The 16209-nt window shown below is 40.3% G+C and overlaps 1 protein-coding gene across 1 annotated transcript in view; it reads left to right on the top strand.

The window, feature by feature from the left end:
- Nucleotides 1-12151, top strand: part of LOC131224641 (K(+) efflux antiporter 2, chloroplastic) — a 47603-nt gene extending 35452 nt beyond the window's left edge. Inside the window, exons 14-20 of the mRNA XM_058219908.1 lie at nt 1245-1298; nt 1422-1480; nt 6317-6383; nt 6466-6642; nt 6826-6882; nt 8173-8247; nt 11858-12151. Coding sequence (XP_058075891.1) covers nt 1245-1298; nt 1422-1480; nt 6317-6383; nt 6466-6642; nt 6826-6882; nt 8173-8247; nt 11858-11983 — 615 coding nt within the window. The 3' untranslated portion in view covers nt 11984-12151. The remainder of the gene's footprint in view (nt 1-1244; nt 1299-1421; nt 1481-6316; nt 6384-6465; nt 6643-6825; nt 6883-8172; nt 8248-11857) is intronic.
- Nucleotides 12152-16209: the final 4058 nt, after the last annotated feature.

Raw genomic sequence — 16209 nt, 5'->3', positions numbered from 1 at the left:
GTAATGATGACACTTTTCCTTTGTTTTACCGCAGTAATTGGCGAAACAAACAGGCCCTTAGGGAAGTGGCTGGTCACAGCTGGACTATATGTTGCGGAATCATTTGTTTGCTAGTCCACAGAGCAGAGGCAGGGTTCCTGTTTCTTTCTGCTTTAGGGAACTGGGTCTGGTCACAGCTGAACTACATAGTTCACAATCATTTCTTTGCTATTCCACCAAGGAGCAAGGGAAGGGCTGATTTTTGGTTGCGTGAAGTTTTCTTCATGTAAAACCTTGGCAAATCATGTTACGTTTCATGTATTACACTTTTCCTTATTTATGTTTTAATATTTGCTAAAAAAATATTCAATAATCGGGTTTAATATATATATATATATATATATATATATATATATATATATATATATATATATATATGTTCTCATTTAGGCTCTAATTTCCAGTATGTCTGTTTCATGTTTAATTTGTATCAGAATTCATATTAGAGCCTTCAATCATTAGTTATCATATTATGTCCTTTTTTTATGACACAAGAAACAAGGTGAAAATTGTCTAATGAATTAGGATTTCACATGAGTTTTCCTTACAAATCAAACACAACATAGCTTTTGGAATCCATTATTTTCAGCTGATGCTGGAAATTTCCATTACTTTTTCCTTTCTATTCTCTTCGAATCCATGATTTCAAAGAGGCCCTTAGAGTCTATTTTCGTTGATATTCAAGTCTTAACCCCAAGTTATAAACACTTTCTTTACCCATGTAGTTATGTTGGTAGAGACTAGAGCATAACGACTTTGCTGACATGCTTGCCAAAGATGTTAGCAGTTTTTATCTCTGTGTTCAAAACTCTTCCTCTTCCCATGTTGCTTTTCTATTTACTGTTAAGATTTTTGCTACCTATAAAGAAGGCAGACATGACATTCATTTTCCTTTCCTCAATGCTTACCACTAGAAATGTTTTGCTAATTCTTTGCACAGTGCTCCTTGTGTTTACTCTGTATGTAACTTTAGATGCTTCCAATGAACATGGCAATGTATTGTTTAGGATCAAGTTTCTGTCCATGGTTAACAGTGATGTTCATTGGTAGCATCTCTGCTGTATTTTCATAAGATAGTTTTACCAATGGCAAAGATTTTACAATCGTATGGTAAAATACTTATTCTATAGTTGGTTTTGGTGATTATCCAGGTAAAGCCACTGATTTAATTTCTTTCATTTCTTTGATTTTGGTTGTATTTTCAGACAGATGATTTGCAAGATCATATCATTATATGTGGATTTGGACGTGTTGGCCAGGTGGTTCTTTAGCTCTTATCAACTTGAAATCCTTTCAAGATGAAGTATGTTTCTGATGTTGTTTGGAGACATTTTAGTATTGGAGTGTAACAAAAGCTTCTTTTTCCTTTTTCCCCTTTTCAGATCATTGCACAGCTTCTTTCAGAGAGATTAATTCCTTTTGTCGCTCTTGATGTCAGAAGGTAAGCACTGTTTCTCTTATTGCATGATGGTATTTCGAGTAAATGGAGATGTTCTTGTACCTTGAAATTAGTAGGCGAAGAGATGAAGTGTAGTTGATTATCTTTTATATCTGTTTTTAAAGTGTATAAAACCCCTAAAGGATAGAAATGAAGAGGTAGAAGGTAGTGACTTGAGTACAAGTCACATATGAGCCAGGGCAAATTACGAATCATCATTGTCATCATCTTAACCTTTCTCCCAGCAATTCAAGTTTGGCTTTTAAATGGTAGGTTTGCAAATTCTCTAGCAATTGCTACCCACCAAACATAAGCCTTCCTCGTTTAACAAGTCACTTGGAACCAACCATGCCAACGTAGTACCACCTAGTGTCACACCCCAAAATTCGGTACCCGAGTTTGCCAGGCCTGAACCCGAATTCCAAGACTGAGTTGTATTTAAATAAAATCTACATCGAAACCCACATAATTTCCATACATTTTAAAGGCAAACAGAGCAATTAAAAGGAAAATAATTATTGCCATTAAATGACCACTAATCAATCCTTGAATCTTTAATTACATTAATAATATATATATATATATATATATATATATATAACTAATAACAAAATATATTAAATTTCGACTAATTCTTCAAATAAACACAAGGGAAAGTCTTTAATCTTGCATATCTTCCTCTTCATACACAAACCCTGCAGAACAATCTATGCGGGTGTGAGCGCGACGGCTCGTTGGGTCACATCATTTCCAAAATTGAAAATTGTATATAAGCATATAACAACAAATACATAAAGAAAGGTTGGGTCGTAGTCTGTAGTATCACGGGTCGGTAAGGGCCTCACACCAACGTTCACAACTCACGTTAATCTCATACCTATGTGAACTGATTTCAAGATGATAGATTTCAGATCCCGAATAGTTCCATACTTAATAGGGATCGTGGCCCACGAATGTGTACATCAAAACTGTATTTACGCATTCACAACCCGAATATAAGAGAACATTAACATTCCAATAATAGCCATTGAAATTATGCTAACGAAGTGAAATAAAATAAAATAAGTTCCGATTCATTTTTGGACTTTCGTTAGGGCAGAGCACCTGTGCACCCATTTTATGGATTAACCCAAGGCAGAGCACCGTGGTCATTTTGGACCTCCCAGGGCAAGGCACCGTGCATCTAACATTTTAGGGAGTCCGAGCAGAGCACCCATGTATAAATTCACTTGTTAAAGAAAATATGACTTGCAACCTAGAACACGGGCCAATGATTGAATATTTAGATATGAGACATCCTAGAACACGGGCCAGGTGTCGAATATTCATAATGCTAATATTTAAAGTGTAGTATAGAATAAACATCCTTTCGGGAATGACCCCGGGCAGAGCACCCATAACAAAATAACGTAATGATCCTTTCAGCCTTCAGGACAAAGCACTTATAATTAATTAACACAGTGATCTTTTAAGGGTAGAGCACTCATAACTTAAATACATTCGAAAGCATGTAACAATAATCAAATGAATTAATTCCACATCGGTAATCAAGAAAATTCATTCTACATCATGTATAATCATAATCAAATAACTTAGATCAACAATACAAAATAAATAATTAATGGAATCAATGTGCATACTAACGTAGGGTTTTCAGCCGGAAAGATTGCCTACCTATTATGAAAATAAACATTTGATGTAGGTTTGATTTTTACGTGAAACAGTTATGGGCTTTTGATAGATTCCAACTCGGGAGTCGTTTGATATAGTTAGCCGCTAGGTTGATATTTGACCCACGATATTGGATTCCCTAAAGATAGAATACAAGCACATCGATTTTGGATTATTAGGGTTCCCTGCTCCCCAAATCACATTCTGGAAAAGAATAATCCGACTCACTGAGTCAACTCAATGAATCATGGTATAATAAACAGGAAAACGATGCAACCACGTTATTGATGCAATGAGTTGTGTTTCCTCTACGACCAAACCTTTGACCTTCTAACTTTTACGGGCCCGATCCGATGCATTGAACACGAAGGGATTATTAGATCATGATTAACTCAAAACGGATATGATGAAGGAGATCATTCTGAGATTCAACATCGAATCACTTTAGGCATTGATAGGGTTTCTAGTTCCTGAATATTAAAAGGCTAACTCATTGAGTTAACTTAGTGAATCACGTTGCGGTGGTGTAAGAACTGAAACCAATGCAATAAAGAAGATGCATGATCTAAGTAGATGAGGAATAATTGACCTGAGATTCAACCAACGTGGGAAAAAATTAACCAAATTCAGCAAACCATATATTGACTCGCTAGGTAGAGAGATCAAGTCAGTAAGTTGCACATATGTCTTCTATGCCTATTGCGATTTGGTGCGTATATGGTAGATAAACATGACCATCAGATGACTCTATGGTTATTGGTTCTTGACGGAGGAGAAGACCCACCTCCAATGTCGGGTTGCTCTTTGGCAAGGATTTGAGGGTTTCGATTCTTCCAACTGATGGCAATCAATACTGGGGAGCTTGGTGCAATGAAAGATTTTCTCAGTGCGTTTTGCTGGTGGGTTCGGAAAATTTATGGTTTCGACTTTCGGTTGCTGTGTGCGGTCGATAAAGATAGGAAAATGGAGGAGAAAGCGGGGAGATGGGAGCTTTCGATAGGCTCTCTGAAGTTGGGAGGTGTTGGAGGGTTGTGGAGTGTTGGATGAGGGGAAAATAACGGTCGTGATTCGAGGAGAGAGCCTTACACAGATTGCCCAGTGTAGAGACGTGTGCGGCATTGCTGCTGAAGTCGAAACAGAAAGTCCCTGTAACAGTTACAGAAATCCAGGCTAGTGAGATGAGGTGGGGTCCACAGAGGCATCAAATTAAAAATCTACAACGTCCATTGGTTTTATAGCAATGAGATAAGACATGAGTTTAAAATTGGCTTGATCGGGGTTCAAGGTGGGTCGCACCAGAGGTTTCTGGGTGAGAGATATCAACGGCTGGGGTTATACAGAAGTGTCATTCCAATGAACGGTTCGGATCAGCTGGTGGGTACTGGCATGATGAATGACGTGGATCGATGGGTTGGGGTGGTGCACAATTGTTTGACGAAGAAGGAATGAAGGAGAGAAAATCAGGGAGACGGTTGTTGTGGGCGGTGACGTGCGTCAGCACATCATTTCACCTATTTTTTTTTCAAACACACAGTGGGCCTTATAGCAATGACATGGAAAATCCACTCTGTCCAACAGTTTTGCCTGATCATGTTAGGACATGGGCCCAAAAATGAGGCCGGTCCAAAGCTAAAGTGGGCCACACCAAAGGAAACAGTGGGATTGGGTGATACCCACCGTTGAAAAAGAAAAAAAAATAAAAATGGGTTGTCACTCGTAGGATTGACTCCCGGCCCAACTGTTACGTGCATGCCCCAAGGGAAAGTAATGCTGGATTACTGGGTCATGGAGAGGCAATTGCAGGGCAAACCTCTAAGCACGAAGCATGTACACAGATGGAAGGTCATGCTCTAGTAGTTGGCTGCTCAAAATAGCAGGGAACCCACTGCCACATTAATAACCATAGTTACGCCTAACTTCCATAAAATTGCAAGGTGAATTTGTGTTGCATGAGATGGTATTTTAATACTTGGACTGATATGCTTGCCATTGTTGATCATCATTATTTGGTAAAACACATCAATAAAACTGAATTTATCTGGCATGATCACCTTGGTTTGATTTCACCAGGGTTTCCTTTGCAAGCATTCACATAATTCATTATGTGCATTTTCAAAATAATTCTAGAAAATTTGGTTATCTTGTTAGTTCTTAAATGTAGATAAAAGTTCATTTCTTTATATAATAAATAAAAGAAATATAAAGAGGGAAAAAGTTCAGTTCTTTATATGGGGCCATCTCAACATAAATTGCAAAATTGTGTTCATGACTATTTTAGTGTGTGCTGACATGCATTAGTGGCACATCACAAGGATGAAGTGTTAGTGGTTTGTAAGATGTTCTTGGGTGCACAGCCTCAATGACCACATGCTTAAAAGAGAAAGTAGACAACCTAATTTTATTTCTCCATGCCTTAGCCTCAGTAGACAGGCTGCTAATTTGAAATAATCTATGTTTCTTTTAATCGTATTCTTGTTAGCTTGTGAACCAAACTTTTCTAACTATCCTTGGGTTGTGAGACACATTTGTAATGGAGGATTGATGGGAGTCTTCAAAGGACATCACCATGGCAGTTAGTCTTAAATGAACTAACATAACAAAATATTCTTTTCAACACATGGAATGGTATATTTATTCAATCTACTAATATAATTCAATTTTGAGTTTTGGGAAGATTTTTACACCATAAAATCTTTTCATTGATCGTATATATATATTTTTCTTTTGAATAGTTGTGAGCTATTTTTTCTTCCATTTAAGTTGTGCTTGGATGGACTACTGTTTTAATTACAATAACTTGTTCAATTAAGTGCAAATGACCAAATTGGAATTACCTTTTTAGTATCGTATTAAGGAGCTGGGCTCGAAAGTGCAATGACATTACTGTCAAGTTGGACTTGTAAGAAATGTAACCACAATTAAAGGGTATGAATACTCACGAAGGAAACCAAAATAGCTATTGCAATTTGGTTCAATAGTGGATTTAAATGAGCTTTCTTTGCATCGCACTTAGTTTATACATCTTTCATGTTTGATTCTCAAGATGGCTTAGTGAGTGCTTTTGAATGTGCTTCTTCTTCTTCTTCTTTTTAGTTTTTTGAGTCTAGTGGGTGGTTTTTCTTCTATGCAAAAATACCTATTAAGCACATCAAGTTTTTGTACATTCAGTGACCGGGTGGCAGTTGGGCGTGCACTTGACCTTCCTGTCTATTTTGGGGATGCAGGGAGTCGAGAGGTAAGCAAACCACCGTAGAACTTTAGCATGCCCCTTTTAGGTACTTTCCATTACATTTTATCTTCGTATATCTTGTAACTAGGTCCTTCACAAAATTGGTGCTGAGAGAGCATGTGCTGCCGCGATTACCTTAGATACGCCGGGTGCAAATTACAGGACTGTTTGGGCTTTGAGCAAATATTTTCCCAATGTGAAGACTTTTGTTCGTGCCCATGATGTTGACCACGGCCTTAATTTGGAGAAGGCAGGAGCCACAGCGGTATTTCCTCAGAAACCCATTTTATATTTGATTAATTGACTCTCTTATCAATCTTTTGGAAACAAAAGTACAACCACATGGTTGTGATTTTTACATTCAATATTCCAATTTCTTGCTTAAATAATCGACAAATTTTACCCCGTATATGATTGCTTAAGCGTCTCAAATTCTAAAATATCGTAGGTTGTCCCTGAGACTTTGGAACCAAGTTTACAATTAGCAGCTGCTGTTCTTGCTCAGGTAAAACTTTACGGGTGTGATCTGATTGCTGCATTGTCACTTTCTTTAGCTGCAATGGTCCTATGGGAAATCTGTTTTCATTTTTCCTGCTTTTGTGGTGGTTGCCACAGAGTAGTACAATTCTTAGCAAACTTCTCCAAAAAAAAATTGCAAGAATCTCTTTGAGCTTTTAGCTATCAAATTTATCTCATGATAAATAAAAACAACATTCATGCATCAGAGACCGTAGTGCCCTTAGAAATTTGTGGTTCATGGGACTCATTTTGGAGAGGCTAAAATGAATTCCAGAGCTTTTCTTGTGATGTTAGCTATAGCGTGGCCCTACACAAGAATGTATATGAGGAATTTGCTGCCTTCCATATTAATGTTGAATGGTAATATTTGTGTTATATATCTATATAAACTCCATTTTTTCTTTTAACTGGTAATCTGCATCTGTTTCTACATTTATAATTCTTTTGATTGCTGGTGGATAGAAATGAAATGACTGTATCCTTTTTGAAGTGCTATTTAATCTGCGTACCTTAAACCATACTTTTTTATGATTCATTCCATCTATGTTGTATGATTTAAAAAGATCCTTTTTGTTTTCAATTTATTCTCATTTACTTTCTTTTTTTCCGTGGGATTCTTCATTAGTATTGCCATGCTTAGTCATTGAAGTTAATCACATTCAATGCTACTTATTTGTTTTACATGGATCCCTCTTTTGTGACAAAAGTGAAATTGAATTGAGGTTCTCGAATTCACAAGTCATTTGTGTAAACCCAGTTTGGGAAACGTGATGGCTACCATCGCTACACATAATGTGCAAATATGTGTGATCTGGGCCATTCATCAAGGGGACCTCACGAAGTCTGTGTCATGACACAAAAACCAGATTGGCCTGATCATCTGGCAGGTCTCACTTTTTTGAAAATGGATGGTTAGATGAAATTGACATGTGGTCTGCATCACTTTTTTGAAATGAATGGCTACAGATTTTGTTGCAGAGGTTTGACTAGGCCTTAAAACTGCAGGACTCCGGTTTTCGGTTCAAAGTTGTAGGTGGATTCAAATAAATATCTATCCTATCTTTTTCATGGAGATCATGTTGATTATTTGTTCATTGCATCTGTTACACTTATCAATCTTCTTTATATGGTTTTGTTTCCCTCTTTCTTCAATTACTTGTTTCTCATGGGCTTTCTGTCTTTTAGAGCCTTTTCTTGAATTATAAGTTGATGCTATTGCATCCACGATCTGCCTTTACCTTTATTTTGAAATCACAACTGGTGACATTCCTTGCAGGCGAAGTTGCCTACGTCAGAAATTGCAGCAACAATCAACGAGTTCAGAAACCGCCATCTTTCTGAGCTTACTGAGGTATGCATTTCCAATGTCAAGTTGATGATTTTTGTAATGTTCCCATGTGCTTTCCGTTCTCTTCATAGAAAGAGTTAATTTTTTGTATGGTTATAGCTGGAATTGCTGGCTGGTCTACATCCATAGATGATTTCCTTCTACAAGGAAGTCGATGGATTTGTAGAGGTATTTTTCATGGACGTGGTGGGCTTGTTTATGCGAGATCGAGGAAGATCTAGGGAGAAATGTGAATGGAGTTTTGACGCAGGACAACTAACCACTTGCTCTAAAAGCTTGAACTGATAGAGTGCGGTGAATAAATCCCTTTATCTCATAGCCTAGACCCCACTTCGCATGGGTTAGGTTATCGGCCAAACCCCCTCGTGGGCCCCACATCACATGCCACCCTACTCGAGTCCGGTGTGAAAATGTTCTTGTAGTAATCACGCCCGGTGAAGAGTCACGTAGCTTAGGTCAGGCCTTCGGCCAAACCCTCCTTGTTGGCCCCACTTCACGTGGGTCTTGCCTCACACGGGCCGCCCACTCTGAGTGTGCCCCTACAAGCTCCACTTCCCATGGGTTAGGTTCTCGGCCGAACCCAATCGTGGGCCCTACATCACATGCGTCTCACCTCTCCTGAGCGACCCGCCTCACATGGGCTGCCCACCCCGAGTGTGCCCCCGCATCCCACAATCCACCCCACTCAAGCCCTATGTGAAAATGCCTCTGCATTAATCACCACTGGTGAGAAGTCTCGTAGCCCAGGCCAGGCTCTCGGTTGAACCCCCCTCGTGGGCCCCACTTCACATAGGTCTCACCTCACACGAGCGACCCACCTCACATGGGCCGCCCACCCCGAGTGTACACTCGCTTCACATAGGCCACTCCACTCGAGCCTCTGCATTAATCATTCCTGATGAAGAGTCTCGAACACGAGACATCTTTCTCTGTACTAAAATTGATGCAGGAGCAGCAGCGCAACTAACCATTTGCTCTAAAAGCTCGAACTGATAGAGCATGGCGAATCAATCTCTTTATCTCATAGCCCATGCCCCACTTCCCATTGTTTAGGTCATCGGCCGAACCCCCCTCGTGGGCCCCACATCACATGGGTCTTGCCTCGCACGAGCCATCCGCCTCACACGGGCCGTCTACCCCGAGTATGCCCTTGCATCCCACAAGCCACCCCACTCGAGCCCAATGTGAAAATGTCCCTGCATTAAGTTCGTAACATGAACATATGCTCGTAACAAGAACATATGCTATACCTTTCCAAAAAAAAGAAAAGAAAAAAAAAACTACATGCTTGCTGTTTAGGAATCCTTACTTCTTAGGCATGATGGAGGAGGTACTACAAGATGCTCGGTCCATAATACCAACAATTTACATTATAGCCGGTGTTCCTTACAGATGGGTTCCTCTCTTCCAGTGGTTTGTCGGTTCAATTGTTGCGCCTCACTTCAGATGTGTGATGGACCCAATATTTTCTCCACCAAACAGTCCTGCCCATGTGAATGGTGAACTTTTTCTCGTTTGCATATGGATCACTGGCCATCCCTTCACAGGACAAGCATGAGATGGCTTGGATTGTAGGAAGGGGAGCATTTTGCAGCATTGCCCATTGATAACGGTGCCCTCCAGATGAAGTCTGTATTGCTGAAAAATGGGCTCCACTTTATGCTGTGCTGGCCATGGTTTAAAGACTCAGCAATTTTACTCTTTTGGCCCAAGTCGAGTTGCAACTCTCCCAAGTTGGGGGGTGACTCAGTCAGGTGACTCATGGTATCAAACCAGATTGGGTCATACCAAGTTCGAGTTGTCTCGTCCAAGTCTTAAAACCATGGTGCTGGCCCCAATAGCAAACAGGTAATTTGGGCAGAACATTGTATACTACCTTAGTATGGAACATATTACGGTTGTTATGAGATGTAACTGGTGTTCGAAGTATCGGTATCGGTACAAGTTTCGGTGGCCAGGGATACAGAAACAATATCGATATCGCCGATAATATCACTGATAACTGGAAATGTGGGGAAACATGGGAAAAATGATGGAATTTTTAACGAAACTTCAGAAGATGTTAAAATGGACATATTTGCATATTTAGAAAATAAAAATAAAAAATTGCAAAAAGAATGCATACATAACAAGTCTCCATTTAATGAGGCCTTAAAAGCATGTAATGTTGTAAGAAATCAGTCCAACCATCCCATCCGGCTTATTTAACCATCCAACCTTCCATCCAAACATCCATCGATATTGCAAAATATCAACAACACGATATTTCACCAAGAAATCATCAACAACTGGAAAGAAAATGAAAGATTGTGGTCTCAATATCGCGCATGTTGGGATATTGATAATATCGAGATATTATCGATATTATCAATGACAAATTGAACACTACATACAATCATGTGCCCATGAAAACAAAAAATTGAAATAAAAATTCACTATTGAAATATCATCGATACACTTATGATACAAGCATTACATAGAATTTATACAAACGAAAATATTAGCAATACATTGACGATATTGATGCATTGGCAATACAATCGATACCTATAATTTACATAGTTGAAAATATTGGCGATTACGTTAGCAATATTGATACGTTTGCGATACTTAGCGATACATTGCTAATACTTGGGGTCCTTAGTCTTGCCCGGGTGGTAGACTCTCAGGAGTTTCAACTCCCGGTCAAGGGTTCGAGTACCCATAGGTGGTGAAATTCCACCAGCGTGTGTGGGGGTGTGTGTGCGTGTGTTTTAAAAAAAAATAAAAATAAAAATTGCTAATACCTGGAATTTCTAATACTACCAACGTTATCGGTATTGCTACCAGTGTTATCGGTATCGCTGAGCTGGAGATAAAGATAATATCAGAGATAATTCGAACACTGACACATCAACCTTCATAGGATAGGACCACGTGAGTATTAGTAAGTTTCAGAAATATAGAGGGAGCTTAGATATGTTTGCACTTACTGCTGCAAGAGGCCGAGTTTTAGTGTTTGATGCCAGTTGCTGTGATGACTTTTGTCGGGTGGCTTTGGGTATGTTCGGGCATTCCTCGTCCAAGGTGGACAAAGGCGTGTTTAAGGGTAATTAGAGAGTTGAGACTCGAGTTGCCACTAGATTATGGTTGGAAGCTGGAAAACAGGATCCTGATTAATGCAGGATCCGTTTTACTTGATGCCCAAAATATCAGGCATATTGAGTACGCTTGGGAAGCCCAACGGTTTGGTGGGTCTGCCAGGGGCCCAGGACACATCCTTAGACTGCATTCGAATGTTCAGGTGTATTAAATTTCTATAACCCACTTCAATAAAGAGTAATGGCCAAAGTGGGGTGAGCTCGATGCCAAAGTGCTTTGGCTGCAATTAAGAATTCGCTTTTGTTATGAGTTAAAATGGTGTGGTCATTCCCCCTAAAATGAGTAGATTGAATTGCAATGCAGTTCATTCAGCATCCAAATGCACCCTCAGCTGAAGAAGGGAAATCTTCAAATCATATCAAACCCTTGAAAAGCTTCTATAAGTATCCATGTTTTTTTTTTAATTGTATTATACTATACATCACTAACCCTTTGTTTTTTTTTTTTGTTTTTTTTTTTTGGGTGTATGCAGCTATGTGAAGCAACTGGAAGTTCTCTTGGTTATGGCTTTTCTCGAGTTATGACCAAGCCCAAGCCTCAGGCGTCTTCATCTGATTCTGATGAAAATCAAGTTGTCGAAGGAACTCTTGCAATCTAAATCACACATACAGAGAAACCAGGTATAGATGAAATCCTTGATAAATCTGTACAGATGGTCATTTCTTTCATTGATATAAAATTGTACAGAAATATAGGAAAAGTGTTAAACACACACATCGTTCACCAATGGTATAAACTGCCTCAATTTTGATCGGCTCTTTTTCCATTCGGGTGAATTTTGATTTGGGATTGCATTGTTTTGTTTTGGCTTTGTCATGTTACCCTGATTTGTTTCTTTATTGATGTTGGGTTGTTATCTTAATACAACGATGATGGTGTGTTTGGATGCACTATCAATTTTAATTGCAATTATGAAGTGGTAAATGTCCAAATTGCAACCATCTTCATTCTCATCATGTGTTGTAATTGGCTCAAAATCTCGAGTTGTTACATTCAGGGATTCGACTGTTTTTTTTTTTTTTTCCTTGCAACTCATCATCATCATCATGGATGGCCTCGTCCCAGCTAGTTTAGTCAGCTTTTATCATGCTTGCTTGGCAAAAGTTAGATGACTGGGTGCTTATGTGACATCAACATTTCCTTTCCTAAGGTTGAGGATTGGCTGGTGCATTATTACCAAGTGTAGTTTTAAATCTTGGCAATGAATGTAAAATACAAGATTAGAAATTTCTTGTGCTGTGAACTAACTGTTTGCAATTCAGTCCATTTGTGCATCCAAACACAGCCCAGAAACAGTACATGTAGCAAATGAGAAAAATATGAGCCATCACCAGCTGTGCGCATCGGCATACATGGCAATGTGTTACATGAACAACCCAGATGCTCTCAATATACCCACCTTGTCCAATTACACAGTTGTGAATCGACTGCCCTGGGTTTTGGGCCAGTGAACATATAGAGGGGGCCATTGAGAGATCAAAGAAATTGGCGTGCGTGCGTGCACCTGTCGATCCTCTGCAAATGGCTGTCTCCAATTTTGGTAGGGAGAATGAGAAGACACGGAAATGGCGTGTATAGTCATGTGGAAAACTTGAAGTGTGTAAGCTTCCAACCTTCTGTTGGAGATGAAAAGAACCTGGAATGGCTAAGTGTAGCAATGGGCCGGGGTTTCCAGGGATCCGACCTGACACTTAAAGACCCAAGGCCCGAGCTTGCCCTGAAAACTAGCATGGACCTAGCAAAGCAAGCCCAAGCTGGACCCAGAAAAATTGTTTGGGCCCAGACCAAATCCGAAAATTGAAGAAATCCTTATTCCACCCCTAAAATTTCCCAATTCATCCATTTAAGTGTGCCACTCATGCGTAAAAAATAAACATTTTAAAGAAATGAACTGGCCGTCTACATTTAGATTCAAGCCTGGCCAGAGCCGGGTTAGGCGTGCCAGCGGCTCCCTTGGGAATGGCTGTGTAAGGCTGTTATCTGATGGTGTTGGGACTTGTTTGGATGCAGGTCAAAGTTGGCAATGGTCTTATTCTAGCAGCAAAACCATTCCCTCATTCTGGGCAGCTTGGAAAACAGGAGTGCAATGGGTTAGGCTGGATTCCATACTTTTGAGTCTGTCGGGTCACAGGTTGGGTCGCAGATCTGGTTGGGGTTGGAGTTCTTGGACCGGGCTCCGGTTCGGGCTGATCCCCACCCATTGCCACCTCTTGGGATGGATTCCATATTTTCATACCGATGCTCAAAACTGAGATAAGAACCGTTCCGAGCTGTTTCCCGTTCTCACCTGAATCTGGATGAATGGGAACAGCCAAACGCACACTCGGGTTCTTCTATTGGTGATGAATTACGAAATCGGATTGCATACCGAGTTACTTACTCAGTACGCTCTTATCGTACTGAGAAAACTCTGCTGGGCCCACCGTGAATGTATGTGGTTTATCCACGCCGTCCATCCTTTTTTTCCCGTTCATTTCCCTGAACTGTTCATTTTATAGCTACCCATCAGATGGTTTGATTCATCTGATCTGTGTGACCTTTGGAATGTTTCATATCTATAGCAAGGAGTTCTGCGATCTGGATGGTCTGGATTGATCTGTAGATGGATGTCTTGTGATGCTTGGTGTATGCATGGAAAATCAAGATGGTCCAATCATCAGTTGGGGTACATATGTCCGCTCAGTGACCTGCTCTACCTCATGAATGGGCTGGCCTATTTTTGGGCGTTGATAGGGGCCTCTCCTGAAGATTGGCCAGGATCTCATACACCTGTGTTACTTCAACACGTGTAAGCGCGATCTGCCCCTCCAACTGATTCTCAGGCGACACCCGAAAATAGATAGCTATCGATCTCTATCATGTGTAGAAGTATCGAACTGTCTATTAGGTGGGCCCCAGCGTGTTTGATACACTGCGCAAAAAATCGCATTGATTGGGACAAATACAGGCCACACATTGCCCGTCTATTTTCCATCCCTCTTGTACCTACAAGGATCCCAACCGTCCATTTGGTGGACCCCAACACGTGTGGTACATGCTCTAAGAATCACATTACATTGGTGGAACAATACAAGCCATCCGACCTCCATTTCCGTGTCCGTTTTCAACCGTTCGTTTGCAGCTCACTAAGTGGACGGTGAGTATTGTCCAATAATTGCAAAATTTATTCCCCTGCCCTACTCTCTGGCCGATCCAAAACTCCCCAAGAAGTTTTCAACGGTAGCCGTTCAATCCCTGATGTTTCCTGCGTTGTGGTCCACTTTATCTCTGGATCTGCATCATTTTCGGGCTCGCGTCCTAAAATGAGCTGGCAAAATGGTTGGACGATGTGGATAAACAACATACACCATGGTGGGGCCCATGGAGCTTTTCCACAATCCTTGTCCACCAGCGCAGGAAGGTTCAATCTGCTCACACGTAGTTACCATATCCTTGCCTCAGGCATAAAAGAGCGTGTGTGAAATCCCACTAGCGTGAGTGTGGATGCGTGTGTTAAAAAAGAAAGAGAAATTTACGACTGTGGACCCCACCTTTTATCCAGCGGTTTTTTCGAAGCAATACAAACTTAGAATACGCAGTTGGACCTCCTCGTACGGAGTCGGAATTTGAGGACGAAAATACCCCTCCTGACGAAAACGGATTCGGTACTCCCCCTGCCACCAGCTAATGGCGGACTGTCGGCGTTCTGTGAGCCCCACCATGATGTATGCTTTTCATCCATGCCGTCCATACATTCTTCCACATCATTTTATGGTATGAGACCAAAAATGAGGTACATCCAAATCTCAAGTGTACCACGTTACAGGAAACAATGTTGAATGAGCATCAACCACTAGAAACCATTAGAGGGCCATAAAAATATAGGATGAACTTGATTTTTGTTTTTTCCCTTCATTTATGCCTGTATGAACTAATCAACAGATTAGATGTCAATTAAACAGTTCATTGGGCCTCAGGAGAAATTTAATTGTCAATATCCAATCAATATTATCTTCTTATTGTGTGGTCCACCTGAGATTTATATCCCTCTCATTTTTTGGACGAAGGATTAAAATGAACTGAAAAAATGGATGAACGGAATGGATGAAACACATACATCATGGTGGGGCTCACAGACCACCGACCACAGCCATTGGGTGGTGGCAGGGTGAGTAGCCAATCCGTTTCCTTTCCTTTAAACCCCTGTTGCTTTCACTCCCTTCTCAAAATAACAGTCTTTCACTCCTTTTCAACGATAAACCGACGCACGGAGGTTATTCTTCTCATTTTCCTCGTCGAATCTTAATGAATCATGTAGATATCATCATTCTACATTTGCCATTTTCTTTCTTGGCTGGGGTTACGTGAAATCCCATGAAGTAGCTGCATTTGCAATCCTTGAGAAGGTTGAAAATATTCCCTCACTCTAAAGCACCTCTCTTCAACCTACATTTGACCTGTACTACGGTAGTCGGTGGTACAAATATTTTTAAAAAATGATCGGCTCGTACAATTGCATTGTATGCGAAGTTCGGTCAATTCCATGTATTAGGCTTACTCAATTTCATGTGTTAGGCTTAGTTAATTTTATGTGTTGATCGGTCCAATCCATGTGGAACTCGCTCAATTCCATTTGAAGCTCACTCAATTCCATGTTAGAGGTCACTTGATCTCATGTTATGCTCGCTGAATTTCATGTTTACCCTGCTCAATTTCATGCTAGCATCGCTCAATTTAATGTTAGCCCAACTTAATTTCATGGTAGGTAAGATAAGGTCAATTTAATGTTTGCTTCGATAAATTTCATGGATCAGTCAATTTAGGGCCCGTTTGGCCGGGCGGATT

The sequence above is a fragment of the Magnolia sinica genome, chromosome 14, assembly GCF_029962835.1.
Source record: "Magnolia sinica isolate HGM2019 chromosome 14, MsV1, whole genome shotgun sequence".
Classification (NCBI taxonomy): Eukaryota; Viridiplantae; Streptophyta; class Magnoliopsida; order Magnoliales; family Magnoliaceae; genus Magnolia; species Magnolia sinica.
This window is presented reverse-complemented; position numbering and strand designations above follow the sequence as displayed.